The sequence below is a fragment of the Scomber scombrus genome, chromosome 14 (genome assembly GCF_963691925.1).
Source record: "Scomber scombrus chromosome 14, fScoSco1.1, whole genome shotgun sequence".
Taxonomy (NCBI): Eukaryota; Metazoa; Chordata; class Actinopteri; order Scombriformes; family Scombridae; genus Scomber; species Scomber scombrus.
In genome coordinates, this window is record NC_084983.1 from 12,419,556 (window position 1) to 12,438,349 (window position 18,794).

General features: G+C 36.5%; 1 protein-coding gene across 1 annotated transcript in view; it reads right to left on the reverse strand.

Moving 5' to 3' along the window:
* Positions 1-8,689: 8,689 nt before the first annotated feature.
* LOC133994415 (ryanodine receptor 1-like) overlaps positions 8,690-18,794 on the reverse strand; it is a 46,370-nt gene continuing 36,265 nt past the window's right edge. The window contains exons 90-106 of the mRNA XM_062433667.1: positions 14,710-14,791; positions 13,299-14,620; positions 13,053-13,135; positions 12,563-12,722; positions 12,364-12,450; positions 11,924-12,193; positions 11,649-11,779; positions 11,470-11,512; positions 11,256-11,389; positions 11,077-11,137; positions 10,582-10,728; positions 10,356-10,490; positions 10,108-10,264; positions 9,850-9,914; positions 9,660-9,760; positions 9,528-9,579; positions 8,690-9,400 (exon numbers count right to left, since the gene is read on the reverse strand). Of these exons, the coding sequence (XP_062289651.1) occupies positions 9,305-9,400; positions 9,528-9,579; positions 9,660-9,760; positions 9,850-9,914; positions 10,108-10,264; positions 10,356-10,490; positions 10,582-10,728; positions 11,077-11,137; positions 11,256-11,389; positions 11,470-11,512; positions 11,649-11,779; positions 11,924-12,193; positions 12,364-12,450; positions 12,563-12,722; positions 13,053-13,135; positions 13,299-14,620; positions 14,710-14,791 (3,126 nt within the window). The 3' untranslated portion in view covers positions 8,690-9,304. The remainder of the gene's footprint in view (positions 9,401-9,527; positions 9,580-9,659; positions 9,761-9,849; positions 9,915-10,107; positions 10,265-10,355; positions 10,491-10,581; positions 10,729-11,076; positions 11,138-11,255; positions 11,390-11,469; positions 11,513-11,648; positions 11,780-11,923; positions 12,194-12,363; positions 12,451-12,562; positions 12,723-13,052; positions 13,136-13,298; positions 14,621-14,709; positions 14,792-18,794) is intronic.

Here is an 18,794-nt window from a genome sequence, read left to right on the forward strand (position 1 = left end):
CCGTTGCTGCCACTCGCTCCTGTCTCACTGCCTCACTGCGCTCCGAGAGGCGACCCGCAGAAGAGAGTGCAGGACGAGGCGAGAGAGAAATCTTCCACTGCCTCCCCCGTCGTCTGTTACCACCGCGTGTTCAGACACACTGAGAGAGCACAGGGTTTTGTTATGGTTGTTGTATTGGGGTTTTTGTAATTATACTTTTAAAAAAATATTACAAGAATAAACCAAAGGTGCTTTTATACAATCCAGATTGAAATGGATTAAAGAGGGTGAGAAAAATGACAAGTAATTTTATTGTATTGAAAAAAGAAACAGAAATTCACTAACTAAATTAACCCGTATCCTACTTACATATTTAAATTACAATGATCACCGACTGGGGTTCATGGGGGCCAAATGAATAAACTACTTGTAAAACCTATTTCCTCTCAATACTGTAATGACTATTTCTACTATTGCTCTGCCTGGTTGGTCCTTTTCTTTTTTTTCTCCTTCTAGGAAGTACTCAAGCCGAACCCAGGTCATCAGGCTGAAGCAGTTCACCTGAGCTGGGGGTTGGGCCACCTTTTAAAACCAGCTGGCCTGCTCAGTCTCGCTCTCTCTTTACCAGCAGCAGAACCCTTTTTTGTTTGTTTGCTTTATTTGGTTGATTTCTAGCACTCAACATATTCCCGCATCCATGCACTTCCAGACACCACTGATTCTACAGATATAGCACATAGTTTTGATTCAATTATGAAACTTAAATGTGTGTTCTCCTCCTTGGTTTTGTCTGAATTTTGAGCCAGTTCATGACAATACATTAGTAATGTAATTAGACTATTATTATTCGAAGAAAAAAACTAAACAAATTACTATTATTTTAGGAAAGTTACAGTTCATTTGTATTTTGTATTAAATTAAACTATTTACTTTTCTTTAACACAAATTGCAGCTTTTATCCCAAGTACAATCTTGGATGAATGATGATTTATTTATGAATCTCAAAGCAGATCCATGCCTAGAATTCATATTTCTAATATTAGGCTAGTCTCAGACTTGGTTAATTATAATTTCTAGTGACCCTGTAATTCCTTTTTCTAGACTTGCAGAAAGCTTTTAATACTGTCAGTCATAATTTTTTCCTTTATTTTTGATATTTGTCTTTATTCAACTTTGGGATTTGGGGACTGTACAATTTCTAAATGGATGTCCCCCCACTATCAATAGGTCTCTATGTTATTATTATTATCATCTCGTTATAATTACATACTTTTAATAGAAATGCATTATGCATTTTACTACTCCCATATGTAAAAACTGGTGATTATATTTAAATAGAAAACAACTGAACACTATTTTTCTGTTGCCTCATGAATATATAATCCCAAATCAAGGAGTTTCTGTTCAACATTGTACACAGGTACTGTACTTAAGCTAAAATCTATTATTTTTTCCCAACTGAAAACAACAGATATACTTTTTGTGATTGTGAGAAGGAAACTATTGAACATGTATTTTTAGATTGTTTTCATGCTACTTCTTTTGACAACATGTTCTTACAACGTTCTCTAATAGGAAAATGTTGCTAAAAATGTTTGTTTACAAAACTTTGTCTTGAAATTAAGTATTGCTATTTAAGTTTAAATACTTTTCTTAACTCTGGACAATGTGTATTATATCTTGTTCTTTTAAACTGGTTGGTGCTGTTAAAGGTACCTCATGTAATGAACCTTAATTATGCAACTAATACGCAGTTTCTATTTTCATACTGAAATCTCTCTGAATCAGTAGCTAGACATGTCACATGACCATTCTGTTAATGTGTTGGAGCGTCTCGCCAACTGATATGAACGTTTTGTTCGACTAAAAATAAACCTCCTGCAATCTTCAGTCTATTTTTATGTGTTGTCTGAACTCTTTGCAGTGAACCAGACAAGTTCTTTTAAAAGACTGTTTTATTTAGGATAAAACTAAATAATATTTTAACATACATAAATATGTTGAACACAATATGTAAACAGTGATAATTAAAGATCCAACAGGACAAATCAATTTAAAAAATGAACAAAAAAAGAATTTTGACATGCATTTTTGGATTTCCAATATTTTAGTGATGCTATAGACAGACTTATTTATGTTTTCTGTATGAGTTCATGAGCCTAGCACAAGCAAACAGCCAAAATTGATTGATCTCCATAAACGATTATTGGTCTTTTAAGCAGACTGGAGCTCAGGATAATGCCCATGTCTCACATTACGAGCCTGCTTCTCACTTACAGCCACTAACATAGTACTGCAGTAATCATGAGCAGAGGGTAAGTCATTCCCAACTAAATATTCTGTTAGTATCCATTGCATAGTCACAGTTTATGCTCATAGTATAGCATGTAATGTATAAAGCATATTCATATCACATTCACAATCACTGATAGTGCTAATAAGTTCACCATGCCAAACCTCACGTATACAGGGTGTGTTCAGAGTATCTGTTCATTGTGTTTGTGTTTCAGTACATTAAATCTGACTTTATTTTCTCACTGACAGGGCAGATTTGCTTGACAATAATGTGAACACACCTGTGCAGTGATAACGTATTCAGGTGGATATCAAGACTGAACATTATTGCCATTATTATGCTACAAAACAAAACAACTGCTAGAGCCTATACACCCAGGTTAAAGCTGACACAGAGTACTAATATGAACCTAATTAAATTAGGCCTGCAAAAATCCATTACTTGTGTTTTTAGTGAACAACAAAATATGATGTAAGAAAATAAAGTGATTTATTTCCATGTATCAGTTTTATTAACACAAGTGAAATGTGCTCAAAATGTGCTTTTAACCTAGAATATAGAACATAACTGAGTATTTGAATATGATCTGTGCACCATAATGCTGAGGGAACACCCCTAGCAGGTTTATTTACCCACAGTCAGAAGTAGATTAACTCTAACTGACTGACTATGACTAACAGGAATATGAATGCATTTGTGGCTTTAAAACAAACACGTCTATACTCATAATATAGCAGATTATGTATTCAACAAACTATCACATTCACAATCACTGATAGTGCTTATAATCTCATACCAAATATCATACATACAAGGGATGTTCAATATGCACACAATACATTTTGCAAGAATTACCAAAGTGTCTGCTAAAGACTTCAAAATGACATGGTAAAATGTACTGTAGTGTAAAATGTAGCAAAAAGTAAAAATTTTTGTTCTCAAGTAGAATAATACAGTACTTAATACAGTACTGCACAATATGTTAAAGAACCGAAACATTCAGGGTTTCGATTAATAGGTCAATTATTTACCAATAATAAGTAACACATTTTATGATCTGTGTTTTTAAAGTATTGACTGAATTTCAGGAAGCAGCTTGTAAAATTGAAACCCTTTATATTTGGTTCTGATATTTGAACAATGCAGCCCCCTCCTCATCCCATAACCCTCTTTAAAGATAAGTGGGCATAGATAATGGATGGATGGGTTGATGATGAAATATCCAATAACATGTTTTCAGCATGATCAATGCCACCATGCAGCACATTACTAGAAAGTAAATCCCCCACAGTCAAAAGCATCGAAGTCAGAGTCTGCCACCTCAAAGTCAAAGCTGTTAAAGTGAGTGGGGTCGATGGCAGAGCCGCCGGTGTGGTACACTCCTGCTCCTGCTGGTCCCATGCCAGAGAAATCCGTGTTGAGTGGGAGATCAGGAGCTTTGACCTCCAGATTAGTGGGTGAGCATGTGCCCAGGTAACCCATAGCAGAGGAAGCAGCTGCCCCTCCCATCAGCATATAAACTGCCCTCATTGCTTGGGCATTATTGATAGTGCCGTGACGCAGACACCCTACTGAATGTGCACCTCCTTGGTAATACTTTGTACGTGGAGAATTCCTACCTGCTGTTTGAAAATAACACATAAGTGTTAATAACAAACAAAAAAATGGATGAAAATGGATTAAAACACAATGGTTTGACCAGATAATCAACAAGCACACACCACAAACTCACTTTTCTCCCTTGGTGAACCACAAGTCATAGGCCCCGGTGATGGCGCATCCACATTGCTGGCTGGTGGAGACGGTGGATCTTTTTCCTGCTCGGGCACCAAATCGTTGAGAGTAATATTTTGTGGTGGCACATGATGTCGCTTACAAGGACTGAGAGGTTTTGGGACACTCTGCAGGAAAAAATATATATATTGTTGAGGAACAATTTTAATTTTAATTCAGATATATGTTGAGGAAATTATTAACAGATCTATAAATTATGAATATATATATAAATATTAGGAAATGATAGTTATCTCATAACACAATTAATCACTACAGTTTTTAGACATATCAGCCTGTTAGTTAGTCCGCCACTTTGACTTCACACTGAAATATCTCAACCACTGGATGAACTGCCATGAAATTTAATACAGATATTCATGGTCTCCAGAGGATGAATCTTAATGACTTTGACTGGTGATTCCTTGACTTTCCTCTAATGCTACCATGAGGTTGGCATTTACAGTTTTTTACAACACAATTACCCTAATAAATATTTTATATTAACTCACCTTTTTCACTTTTTTCAGCACATTCAGCCATTGACTGAAAAGTAAGAAATTACTCTGTTATTACCTTCATTTAAATCCATAAAGCCATAAATTTGAGTGCATACTGTCTTTTCTCTAGATGTCAACCATGTCTTACACAGAACACAGGACATGTGAGATGCCGTAAATAGATATGAGAAGTAAACAGAGGAGGAGATGGCGAGTAGACTAACACACACAACTACAAGTAAAAATAGCTCAGCATTTTGGGAATATTTTTTTTTCTCCAATTTTAGCTTTCATGCAGAGTCAGAAAATCATATTTGTTAGTTAAAGCTACAGCCAGGTTCGCTTTATTTAGAAAAACAAAAATGTGGAAACAGCAAGCCCGGCTCTGTCTGAAGTTTAAAACAATCCACAGGCCTTCCTCTAAAGTGCACTAATTCACATGTTATACCTATGTTTTTTTATTCTATATCAAAACTGAAGTGTAAAAACAACAATCAATTATGCTTCACCTCTCATCCAAGGGGCTTCTTCATTTCTAACTGACAGACAAGGAGTCACAGGTATTTAACCTCAGTGGTGTTGTTATGATGATCATGGATACCACTTGGTTTGTTAGTGCTAGGGCGAGGGCAAGTCCACTTTGCACAGACCCAGAGTTGCTGTTTTCCCCTGTTTCTGATCTTTATGTTAAATTAGAGGTAGCTGCTGACTGTTTATTCAACACACCATTATTAGATTGATGTCAATCCTCTCTTCAAGTAACCGGTGGTAAATTTGTGAAACTGCCCCTAAAAACTATAGTTGAATCCGAGATGTGGACAGTATATCATCATGGAACAAGGCAAAGTAATTTTTAGAGAAAGCACAGTGACCACCAGACCTGCAGTCTGCAGCGGTGTCAGCCAACAACAGCAGGAATTTATTCTGGGTCAGGATCAACGCAAAGCAGCAATCCCTGAATCCACCAGAGGGTAACTTCGGCAGATCTAGGATGTCCTTGCCTTCCACAATGGATTCACAATGGCTCTGCAACAGCACCAGCTTGTCAGGGGGAGATGATGCATCATGGCACACAAGGAGGCTGCCTTCAGCTGTCAGGAGCAGAAACCTCCTCTTCCACTGTTTGAAAATAAATCCACCTGGATACAAGAAGGTGGATTGGAAATGAAGGGAAAAGAAGATAAAATAAGAATGAGAACAAAAGTAAGAGGAGAAAGGAGGGATTGTCGGAGATATGACACTGCAGTAAACATCCAACGCTTATTGACAGTATTAAGCATTGAAACAGCGATCATGGTAGCAGTGGGTGCAGTATAAAGCTGGATTAAAGCATGAACATTTCTATCATCCCCACAGATTACAGGCAGTCAGATGGTTGGAGGATCAAGAGGCAGCGGAAGTGGTGCTAAACAGATGATGTTGACCAGTGTGCGCATGATCGAGCATAATCACACCCCACACATCTGGATTTACTCATCCAACATGTACAGTACATACAGTAAAAAAACACATGTACACACTATATATTAAAGCACATACAGCAACAGAATTAAAACACCAAGAGCAGGTGAGAATCCCACTACAGTCACTGATGTCTAGTCAGGTCTACTAATCTTTTCAGCAACAGTTTAAGATTATGTTCTATCAGCTGTGGCCATTGAGTGGAAATCACTATATTAATGTTGAAAAATAAATACATATCTAATATTTAAAAGCCCTGATGCTTTAAAATGTATGATATAAAGGATACAATCATTCAATTGTTTTCAAACTCATTTTGGAAGGCAGCTCTAATGAGTTTGGCTAAACACTGAGACTTAAGTTACATTTACCACAATTATTCAGCATCATCACACTAAAAAAATAAATTCATAAATACATAATAAATTGTAAATAAAAATAAAATTCTACAGTGTTCTTTTTCTGACAGGAATATATATCTAAAAAATATATAATATGAACAAGATCAGCATCAAGTGTGATAGTGAACAGATATCAAATTTGTAAATGACCATAAAATCTACAGATAACTGTAAACATATCATAGAGCTGCTGATAAGACAGGCGAACATTTTTACTCACAAATGTCGCTGCATTGAAGAAGAGCATCAACTCACCATACACCCTGAGCATCCCCTGATGGATTCCAGAGATATTCATGGTAACAGTCGGCGTATCCTGAGAGGCTCTGAGAGAAATGTTTGAGGACAGGACGAGTGAAAAGCACGAGCCTTTAATTCTCAGCCCTAATCCCCATTCAGCCGGGATGTTCCGCAGGGCCACAGGTCAACAGCTTGGTATGAAAATGGGCTGTGATAAGATGTCACACACACACAAACCACTGCAGTGTTTTCAGCCGTCTGTGTCTGCTGTCTGTTGTTCTGCAGTAAAACTATAGAAGTCTGTGACTCTGAGTCTGAGGACAGTAAAGTCAGTTAAGGCCTTTTTTTTCTGGCAGAATCTGTCACTTCACCGCTTTTTCCTGATCCTCTTCTGCTTAATTTGACAGGATTACAGTTATTAAGATGATAATGGTGAAAGTAGTTCTGGTAATGAAAATCATTGTTGCTGCTGTTACATAATATATTTATTATTACTTGAAGTTTTTGAAATATATATTCTTTTTTCTTTACCTTTTTAGTATTTGTAGAGTAAAATTAAGATAAGTAGTTACTGATAATGATTGTTGTATTTGCTAAATGATAATCAAATGTGAAGGGATCATGACAAGTGGGTTGAAATGTATGTTATTCCACACCAGCTGAGTGAATGTGCACTTACAGTATAAATTGAATTTACTGTATTGTAAACCCTATGGATGTGAAATGTAACCAAACACAAGAATGTAATCATGTAACCAAATATACAAATATAAATAACACTTTTATTTATTTATTTTTTAAATGCAGTGAGAAGAGAAACTGAACATAATGGGATCTATCAAGAAGGCTAGAGTTACTGAAGATAATGTTGTATTCTGAGGGAAAAAATACCAAGGAAAGAGATAAGGAGATATTGGTGTCAGGAACAGCATTGATTCCAGAGAAAGAAGCACAATTCATTGGAAGAGTATGACGTTTTAGGGTATAGAAGGAGACACCTAATGCTCAATGTTAGATCATTTCTCATAGACTTTGTCTGTGTATGTGGTCTCGCGTTTTGCTGCTGGCAATAAAAGTCTACTGCACTCAGCTTTGAAGACTCCTGGTGATTTTTGAGACTCTGAAAAACTTTTTGAACAAACGTTGATACACAAAATATTTTGCTTCCTCATTTTAAAATTTTAACTGTGCTTTAAGTGGTTTGCTGTTTTTTGATTTGTTTATCACTTTTGAGCTGCGTTTTGTGTATAAAAGGTGTTATAATAGGTGAAGTTTATGATTATAATTACTATAAAAAAGACAAACAGCATGATTCAACTATTTTAAAAATATTTATCTTGAATATCAATTCGGTTTTAGAATAAAAAATTTAAATCAGTTTCACTAAACCGCTCTCCTTCTCATCCAAATCCAAATGGCACAGAAATTAACTGCTGAGACTTTTTGCTTTAATTGGTAAAGATATCAATCCATCGCGCCAACGAAGTCAACACTAGCAGGAAGACCACTATGGCCCCAAAAAACTCTTAAATCTATAGTTCTTATTTATCTTTGACATTTATCTTTCTTTAACAGTTCCACATGAGTTATTAAATGGTATATGTCTACCCAACATTGTGAACTATTAACGCAAACAATTATTATAACTTACCTAACTCGAAGGGAAAATACACTGAATTGTAAAAATGTAAGATTTTTGAATGTAAGTTAGATAACCTTCAGTGACTTTGCAAAGGTGTCAGCTGACAATCTAAATTGAAATACCTTTTGATCACCACTTATATAATTCAACAAAATGTATTTATTTGTATATTGAACAATAATTGAATTAATAATGTAAATGTTGCAGATTAGGACCCACACTGTGGCTGTCACTCCTGATCACATCCATACATTATACATACAGTATGATGCTAATTAGCACAAGATCAAATTGACGTCACATTACAATGAAGAATTTATTTTTTATCACAGACTTAAAGTTGTCTTGAAAAACATGAAATAGAATAATTTAATGTCAAACATTTGAACTCCACTAGCAGAGAAAGAAATTCTATTTAGACAAATAAATATAATAGAGCAAAAGTGACATAATCACAAAGAAAATATATGATGAATTTGAGTAAAACTGCAAGCTAACACATCACTTCCTAGCAGCTACAGCTTCTGTTACTGTACTGTATGTGCTAGTTGATGCAACTTGTATTACTCCTCAGGCACTTATCAAATTCTCACATAAAAAGAGGTTTTATTATCTCAAAAAACACATTTATGGAAGTAATTTATGGAAACCCATAATGTCTCTTATTGACTTGTATTATTGAAAAGGCAACATTTCTATGCACTTTGATATTTGATTAGATAAGTGACTTCACTTAAATAAACTTGGTGTGAATTCCCTTTTCATATAAAAAATGACCTTTCTTCACTGGCATTTTCCTATAAGATAAACATTTCCATAGGACAATAAACATTTCTTGCCACATTTCTGAAAATTACTTGGTAGTTCTAGTATTTCCAATGTTCATGCTCTTAATCTTTATTTTAAATTTTTCATGACAAAATCCATTTCAAAGTTTTTTTTCTCGTTTTGTAGGAATACAAAAAGTTCAATAGTTGTCATTTTCCCTCGGTATTTGTGAAGCACTTGTTGGCTAAGAAAGCTGATCCTCATATTGCTTTCTGAAACAGTCTCCAGCAGGAAAGAAGTCCCAGCAACGCTCCTGGTACATCTTCCAGACGTATGACTCCTAAAACAGAAGATGTAAGTACAACATTTCAGAGGATGCAGCATGAGACAAGAAACTGAAAGGAGCAGACCCTGTACCTTCAGTCAATGGAAACCTTAAGAAAAAGAATAAAATGAATCAGACTGACCTGTCCGGTGTGCTCTGTCTCGTCTTTGTTGATAAGGTACATTAAGAAGAACCTGAAAAAGACTTGCGTGTTAATGTTTTCTAATTTGCACACATACATGCACACACTGTAACACAGAGGAGGGACACTCACATGTAATTGGCCAGGTTGTGTTCATCAAAAGTGTGTGTCTCAAAGCCGTGTGGTGTAGTATCAAAGTAGTCACTTCCAATGCCACATATGAAGCATTTTGTCTGCACAAAAAAAGTGATGAGCATTAAGGCCACATTGCACATTCAGCAGGTTAAAAAAAGTCTGACAATAGACCCAGTTTATATTATACCTCCATGTCTTCCTTGACCTGCTCTTGTTGGTCTCTGAGTTCTCCAAAGGCGTCAATGATCAGACCTGCAGTATATGTGCAGAAATATTAACGTCAGAGGCGGTTATAAAATCTAGTACGTGTCAAGCATACCTGGAAATCCCTTGGGCACCCCCTGGGTCTCCAAAAGCTCCTCATTTTGTTACTTCACTCATATATAATTTCCAATGAAATTTCATAACATATGAAAAGTGTCTTGCAGACCAGCATTGTCTTTACCCTGAATAATGGCCAGCAGGATGACAATGACAAAGAAGAAGAAAGTTATATCAAAGACCACTCGATATAACTCATATTCATCTCCAGCAGGATCCTCGATCTCGTCTCCAATGCCTCCGCCAGCACGCACACCCACGTACATGTGGAACAGGTAACACTGCAAAGTTAAGTGAACACATATAATATGGGAGGGGGAGCAGATACCGATGTGACAAGTGCACTTTTTTTTTAGATCAACAATAACTTACAGTCATCATGTCATCACATTTCATATCAGGTTCATCTTCATCCTCACTCTTGTTGTAAAACTTGCGGAAGAAATTGAAGGCAACTACAGTGTACAGGTACACCACTACTGCCAACAAGCCCACTGTCATCATAAGCTGCCAGAAAGAAGGGAACAGAGTTAATCTAGTCATACAAAATAAAAATAAATGAATATAAAATACTGTGGAGGTCTTTTTCTACACTTGCCTGTTTCCCATTGTGTGTGACTGAAGACAGAATAGTGCGCAGTGTCTTGACACCCATGGCGATATCCAGCAAGTGACACGCGTAGAAGAAGTTGTTATAATGTCCGAGCAAAGACATGATCAGGTACCAACACAGATAAAGGAAGGTCTGAGAGAGATAAAGAAGGGAAAACAGCTCAGTGGGATACAAAACCTAAAAGAAGACATATATGAACAGCGATCAATAATGTCAAACTAATGTTGGGTAAAAAAGTGCTCAGTCATAAGTATTATAACTTTTGTTGTTTTTTAAGCAATCCTGAGCAATTCATGTAAATTCCTTCTTGACTGTAAAATTAGTAATTAGATCAATTTAAGTCATGAGTTATTACTCTATTATGTGCTCTTGTCGACATAGTATAGTATAGAATATTATAGTATTGTGTCTTTTATAGTACATTTATGTAATATTCAAATTTTTCTTTTGAATTTTCTTTTAAATTTAGCTTTTGCTTACACCATCTGTGAACACAACACCAAATTTCCAGATCTGGTACTTGATGTCGATGGCAGTCGCCCTGAAAAGACACAGCATTAGATTACAGCATTCAATTTAATTTAATTTGTTTTAGAATATTATTATTATTCAGATCAAAATGTCAAATACATGTGTTTGTTGGTTAAACTGGTACTTACAATGCAAACACAGAGTTGTCTGGTTCTTCCTGTTTCTTCTCATGCTGTTGACTCACATCCAGGGAGGCTAAATCGACTCCCAGGAGTTCAGCAATTCTTTCTCTGCCATAAATGTCTCCGTATTTATCCAGAACCTGGACACAGATTTTATATTACACATACATGTTCTCTACAAAAGCCATTTCAAACCCACTAAAATGCAAATCAAACTCACCTTTCGTTTGACAAATTTATCCCAATAGTTGTTTGGGAAAGAACTGTGAAAAAGTGGAAATTATTTAGTAATGGTATTAAAAAAGAAAACCTTTTGGTATATGAAACAGTTTTCCTTAATCTTGACTCTACTCAGAAGCATCTGACAGGAGAAAAATGATTTTTTCTTTGTCCACATACGGTGTATTCAGGACCAGTCTGTCCCACTGGCCCTTAATATCGTCGTCTTCAGGCTGCTCAGTGATGTAGAGGCCATCAAATTCCAGCTTTCTTGCAAGTTCTTTCTCCCTTTTAAAGATTACCAGAGGAATCTGACAAATCGCAAACAGTCTTTATTAAGTATTCAAGTTTTTGGACTGAATTTCTCATGTAGCACTTCAAGAATGGTTACGTCTATATTTTTGAGGCAAAAGGATCCATTATTACATGCAGTACTGTTTTGCCCTGCATCTTACCTTGAGGCAATTGTATCCAATAATACAGATGAATGAGATGACTGTGTGCAGTAAGGCAACGAAGGACAGCGTGGGCTGCATGTAGCCAGTGCTCTCCTCTAAATAGAAATAAACCGGCATATCTTCCTCATCTTCATCATCTTCACTCATTCCAGATCCTTCAGCCTCTTCCCCTGAGCCTTCAAACCACCCAGAGCCTTCGAACATCCCGCTTCCTTCTGACATCCCAGATCCTTCCATCTCGTCACCCTCAGGAGGGGTGTCAGACACCTACACAGAACAGACCAATTTAGAGATAACACAGCCTGGTACAGTAGAACTTCAGACTGTACTGAGTAGATTATGAGATTGTATTCTTCCTACTTTTTTAAATACACTTCAATGTGTTTTATTTTAATTGTTTTATAATATGTTGATGTAATCTACAATTATCTCTTCACCTTGTAGAACAGCAGAATGAAGTTCAGGGCAAATGCTAGGAACAGAGCCAAAAACCGCAGGTTGTAGAAGTTTCTGGAGAGGTAGTTCTACAAAAGAGAGATGAATATTTTTCTGCTGATTAGTGAGTTTGTAAATAAAGAGTAAAATTAAAATAATGTCAGAAAAACCACTTGTGAAATAAACACTAGCGACTGTCACCATAAACTTATTTCTTTGGGTTTCCAGCTCAGTCCAGATTTGGAAACCTTCTGGCCCTCTCGGCTTCTTTTCTTTTTTCTTTGCTGATTTCTTTGGTGCTTCTGGCTTTTCTGTTTCTGTGGTCTCAGGTTCTTTCTCTGCTTTCTCTCCAGTTTCAACACTGAAAACCAAACACAATAGGGTTGATTTTTTATTTCTGTGATCCATCAACATTAAAAAATCTATACTGTATAGTATTACTAAAATTGTACACAATATACTGGTAGTAATTCTGATCGTGAAGTATTTTGGCATTTTGCACAAGACATTGCTGCATGGAAATAATTTGTGCCAAAGCTGCAACGCAAACATCAAACCATCACAAATTGTCTAAGTGAAATATTCTCTTCTTAATATTCTCTTATAGGTTTGTAATCTTGAGCCATGACACAGCGACAAGGTGTTGTGAGAAAATTAATGTAGACACAAGAAAACAACTGGAGACTCGTACTCTGCCTTTTCAGGCTCTGGAACAGGTTCTTCTACAGGGACAGGTTCAGGAGGTTTCTGGCTTGCATCAGCCTCTTCTGTTGGCTGTAATGGAACAAAAACAACACAACAGCCAAAAAACGTTTTAAACAGATATACTGTCTTATTTTTTTGGGAGAAAAGTGTAAATTGAAAAGTGAATCGCTCACCACCCTATAAATGAGCTAATATTTACATAAATGATACACAAGAAGTGCATAAAACTCACCATTTTTCTCTTTGTTATGGGTGTTCCTTCAGGAGTTGGAGGTTCAACAGTTGCCTCAACCCCCATATCTCCAAGTCCACCTGGAGCATCACTACCTGGTATCCTCCCACCCTCTTTTTCCTGAGTATCCTCCTCCTCCTCCTCTCCACTTCCAGTCTCTCCAGTGTCCGTCACTCCTCCAGTGTCTTGTTCCTCCCCTGTCCTTGGCTCCCCTGGCCCATCACCATGTACATCATCCTGGGTGGGATCTGGCATGCTTGCCAGAATTTCAGTCACAGTGATATTTTTAGCTCCCTCCACTAAGCCACCTCCAAACAGCGTTTGCCAGATTATCATAAAGAAGCCTTTGCACACATTGTAAATGAAGTGTAGTATACTCATAATGATGGTCAAGAAAAAAGTGGACAAAGCCACCACAATCTCCTTGAAGGTCATCTTTCTCACCCTGCGATATTGTCTGCGAAGGTTACGGAAGGTGAAGATGCTGAAGAAGCTTAACATGCTGTTTATGAAGTCTGCAAAAGCAGAACTTGATTCAGGTTGCACTTCCTCTCCATTAGTGTCCTCATCACCTCCTCCAGTTGCTGCCCCTCCTGGACTTGCCTCACCTCCACCTTCATCTCCTTCATCATCTTCTTCCCCCTTTTCCTCTTCTTCCTGCTCTGATATTTGTGAAGCTATATTCATCTCAAAGATGGTGTCCTCACAGAAGTTGACAAACATCTCCATCTTCTCCGATTCACCGCCCTCATTGACAACATCAAAGATAAACTGGCGTTTGGACTCTCTGACCTGGGGCATCTCCCACTGTCTGCGGTTGACTTCACTGATTTCAAAGTAGATACGCTCAATCTTTCTGCTGGCACCCATAATTTCGATACGGCCCAGGAAGGGACGGAAGTAGTTCAACACACTTTCTGCTTGTCCAAGGAAGTTCTGGAGCCTTGTGTCATGGGGGACATGTTCAGACAGGTTGGTGAGCAGTACTGCGATGTTGAAGCCGATGTCCTTGGCTGGTTCTTGGAAGCGATTGGCAAACTCCTCATAATTGATCATGTCATTTTCATCTGCTTCGGAGCAAGACAAGAGAAACTGGATCTCGGAAGGGGAGTACTGTTTCTGACTGTCCATGGCCTTCTGGAAGTCCTTCTTGGAGATGAGCCCTCGAGGGTCTGTGACGTAATCACGGAAAGCATCTGAAGCCACAATGTCTTTCAGTTTGAGGAACATGTCAAAGAACTTGAGGATCATCTCTACATTGCTGGAGGACTCCACCAACATGTCCACCATCTGGCGGGCAATTGTACCATTCACCACATTTCCTGAATAATACAAAGTCACACTTAAACAGCAGTTTAAAAAGGAAAGGAGATCAAAACGGTTGAAAACTAAGAGGAAAAAACTATTTTACCCTCTAACAGTGAGAGCAACATAACAACCATGTCTTTCTGTAGGTCAAGCAGCTCCTTCAGCAGACCAATCTGGCTGGAGTCCTATGACCATAAAAAGATGCACAAAACCTTACAGTAATGACAACAGATTAATATCATTTTTAAATATTAGGGGTTCACATATATTTATAGAGATGCTGTGATCATTGGTGAAGTGGAAAACACAAGTGAAAAGTGTCAACAGTCACACAGAATTATTTTAACATTTCGTAATCCAAGTACTGGTTATATGAGTTGTATGTTGAAGATATTGTGTGTTCAATACACTCACATTCACAACAAAAAAGGTGCTGCAAAAAGAAGTTAAGTAACCAACCCCTCATGCTCAGAGAGTTTGTCAAAAAGTAAGATTAAAAAAATGGTCCAGGAAAAATGTAAATTTGACCAATATCCTCCAGCTTTATGTAAATTCTGGTTTTAACATGTCTGTTGTGAAATGCAAACATACGTTTAGTGTCAGCTGTTCCTAGAGTGTGTGAATACTGATTAAAACAATGTCAGTGAGCATTAGATTTAATAGTTGAAGCTTTTGTGACACAGCATCATGTGTTGGCATATAACAATCTGTCAATGAACGTTCGATTTAGACCACTGATGTCTACACCTGTACAATTTTCATTGTTAACAAACCCTACACCACCTGTTATTTCAGTATTCACTTTCATGCATTCAGAGAAACAAAAAATAAGTTGTAAAATCAGTATAGTATTTGAATGGACTTAGAATTACTGTCTGCAAGACCATAGGTGACTATTAGTAGTGACTGTACCTATTCATGTTGAATGTCTGCTAAGTCTGGCCACAAATATATTTTTTCTTGCTTGTTAAAGTTTGGCCTTAAATGCTTGCCACTGCTGATATGTAAATATATTTGTGGATTGTCCTGTTAAGCTGCTGTTTTATAATTTATGTGAAATTAGATCCATTGTTACAGATTTAAAAAGAGAAATAAATATTATAAAATACATTAAAATCTCCAGCAACATTTTTTGTTGAATACTTTTAACCAAATGTCCGCAGTGAAAAATATCTTTATCGTAAAGCTTGAGCACCTACGGATAATGAAACCAAATGATCAAAGATAGAGGCTGAACTGACCTTATTTTCCCAGTGCAGTTTGTGTTTGGACATATCACATAATTAATTTAATTCATGAATTGCAGTCACGATAATATAATTTTAGATAAATATAGTTATTCTGTGAAATAAAATTCAAAATATCATATATGCTAAAGGTTATGTTGATGTTCAAATAGTGTTATAGCCAAAGCAACACATGAGACACAAAGACACACCACAAATGAAAAGCATTTTCCTTTAAGGTTAATTATTAGTGAATGAAAATGGCAAAAGAACTGTAACCCCAGTTAAATGTGTGCACACAGAGTGGATGTCACATTAAAATGTATATTCCAACACAAAATAATCTCATATTAAATTGTATACTCCCAACAGTGGGGGTTAAATGTCAATCCCTTTTTTCAGGAAGTTTTAAAGTCACCTGCTTCTTTGTTATAAATGCATTCATTCAGAAAAGTCTGTATAAAACATATTTTGTTCTTAATTGTGATAATCTTGGTTTTATGTTTTAAGAAAAAGTGGAACTGATCTGATATTGATCTATTTTTGCTACAGTGTGATCATACCTTCATCCAAACAGTCACTTAGGATCTGTCTTGTGTGTGTTTTTGAGTAACAATATCTCACTATTATGAATTGACTTTTGCACTTAAAATATGCACTTATTTGGTGTGCCTTGCAGTTTAATGTATAACCACAGATACAAAGAAAAAAATAGGTTCCTATTGTTGTGTTAAGTTCGGAAACACAAATGAATGTTTATCTGCTTTAAAAAAAGAAAAAAACTAGCTTCAGGGGGGAAAATAATTGTATTTGATCAAAATACTATAATATAAAGCTTTGTGTTTGTTGAAAAAGACATATAAGACATAAGTGTTGTTGTAGCTTCACGATAAGTCAAGGTGCTGAAGTATCTTAAGTATCTACTATTGAAAGGTATACTATGCAGGATTTGTCGGTTGGTGTTTGTAAAGTTGGCTCTTCCTTCCTGGCTCAATGAGCGCGTGAGAGTGAGAGAGAGAGGGAGAGAGAGAGAGAGATGAGAACGGATGGTGCTGCGTTGCTGGATTTTGCATGAATGCAGAGCTTCATCCTGTTCGATGGGACTTCTCTACTCTTCGTGTGTGTAACTCAGCCCCACCCTTGGTCAGGCAGAGACACACAGACCTGCAGCTCTTCATTTATCCATGACACAGAGACAGAGAGCAGAGCTGAGCAGAGGAGAAAGACATAGACTCATAACTACGCTACGAGTCCCCACCTCACACCCTGCGTGCTTCTATTGTCTGGGGGCTACACACCCACTACCCAAATGTTGATGCCCAGAAGCATCCCGAACAAACAGACTTAATATTTCTAGTGCATCAAAACTAATGATTGAGAGGGATTACTTTTGTATGAATCCATGCATTGTTTTTAGGAAAATCCTGCATAGTATACTTTTAAAGCAAAACTCACAGTCTACCCTGTGCTAATTTTTGTTTGCAAAGAGATTAGTCTCAGCAGTAAGTAACAAGCACTCACTGAGTATTGCAAACATTTCCCCCAAGTCAAGCGATTTCAAATCAAGTACTGATACTTCTTTTTAAAAAGCAGGTGAGTATAAAACAACCCTTATAAGGGAAACCAACATTGAATAAATTCCAAACTAGTAAACACAATATCACATCAATAGATAAATAAAATGAATACATACTTTACCCTGCATTGACCATGTGGAAGACAGTTTAGATAGTCAATAAATTATTCAGTTTTGAACAGTTGAAAACATTTTCAAACACTCTTGTGCATGACAAATACTTTTTTTCGATTGACAGTAAAACATTAATGTTTGGGCAAATATATTCTTTCACTATGACAATAATTTGATTTCCACACCAGTTCATAACATACTATGATTACAGTTTTCATTTTGGAATTACACATTTAAAACATCTCTTTACTGGTGTACCATAATATCTCAAATATTATGATTGTGAAACTGATAATTGTGTGAATATCAGGCTAAGAAGCACAGAGTAAAATAACTTTGTTAGGTGCATCTTATGTGTTAGTCATATATGTTTTTATATGACTTAGCTGGGGACTTATGACTTAAGATATATGGCTCATCTCTAAACTATGATGAATGTATGATTAAAAGGTTATGCATGCAAAATACAAGTATGTGCTAATAATGAGGGTGTGCGATTAGCCTCTGTCATCTACAGAGGATGACTGCACTGAATAGACTGAAAAAAATCACAAGATTTCCCTCAAAGTATTTCGACCTTTCATTTGTAGCAGTAAATCAATTACTGTGATTCCTCACTTTTATGGACATTTTACACTTTCATATTTAATCACATTTTCATAAAATTCAGTAAACAATATAGAATTGTATGGAAAGATGTATTTGATAAAGTGTATTACATTAGATGTTATTGGAATTTTTGACAGTAGACATTTTGACTATTCATAGCGGGATAAGCCCAGGTAGGGTAACAATGGCTCTCCATATTCAGGCGCAAGCATGCACAATAACCAGGACCCTGAAACTAAAGCATAACTACATAACCTTTTTTTATTTTTATATACCTGTGCTTTTCCTACTGTGACATGTCAAACTGTCTTGTCTAAAAGGCCTTTATTCAGAATGAATGTGAATGTGTGGAATCCTTTTAAAACCAGTCATACTGGACATACAAATAAATGGTAGAAATACTTTTAGAATCAAGAGATCCAAAATGACTTTAGTCTCTAAATGTCATTTTCAGGCAGTAAGGTAATGTATGCAGTGTATACTGGCCACATATTAAACAAAGGTTTGCAAGCACATCTATTAGGCTTGTGACAACATAGATTTTTTCCATGCATATGTTAAGAGCTGTTGTGTGATCTAAACTGATGGTTGTTAAATGTTGATTTTGTGACCTTCCACTAACAGAATGCATGATGAGTGTGATGTTGACCTTAATTCTTGATG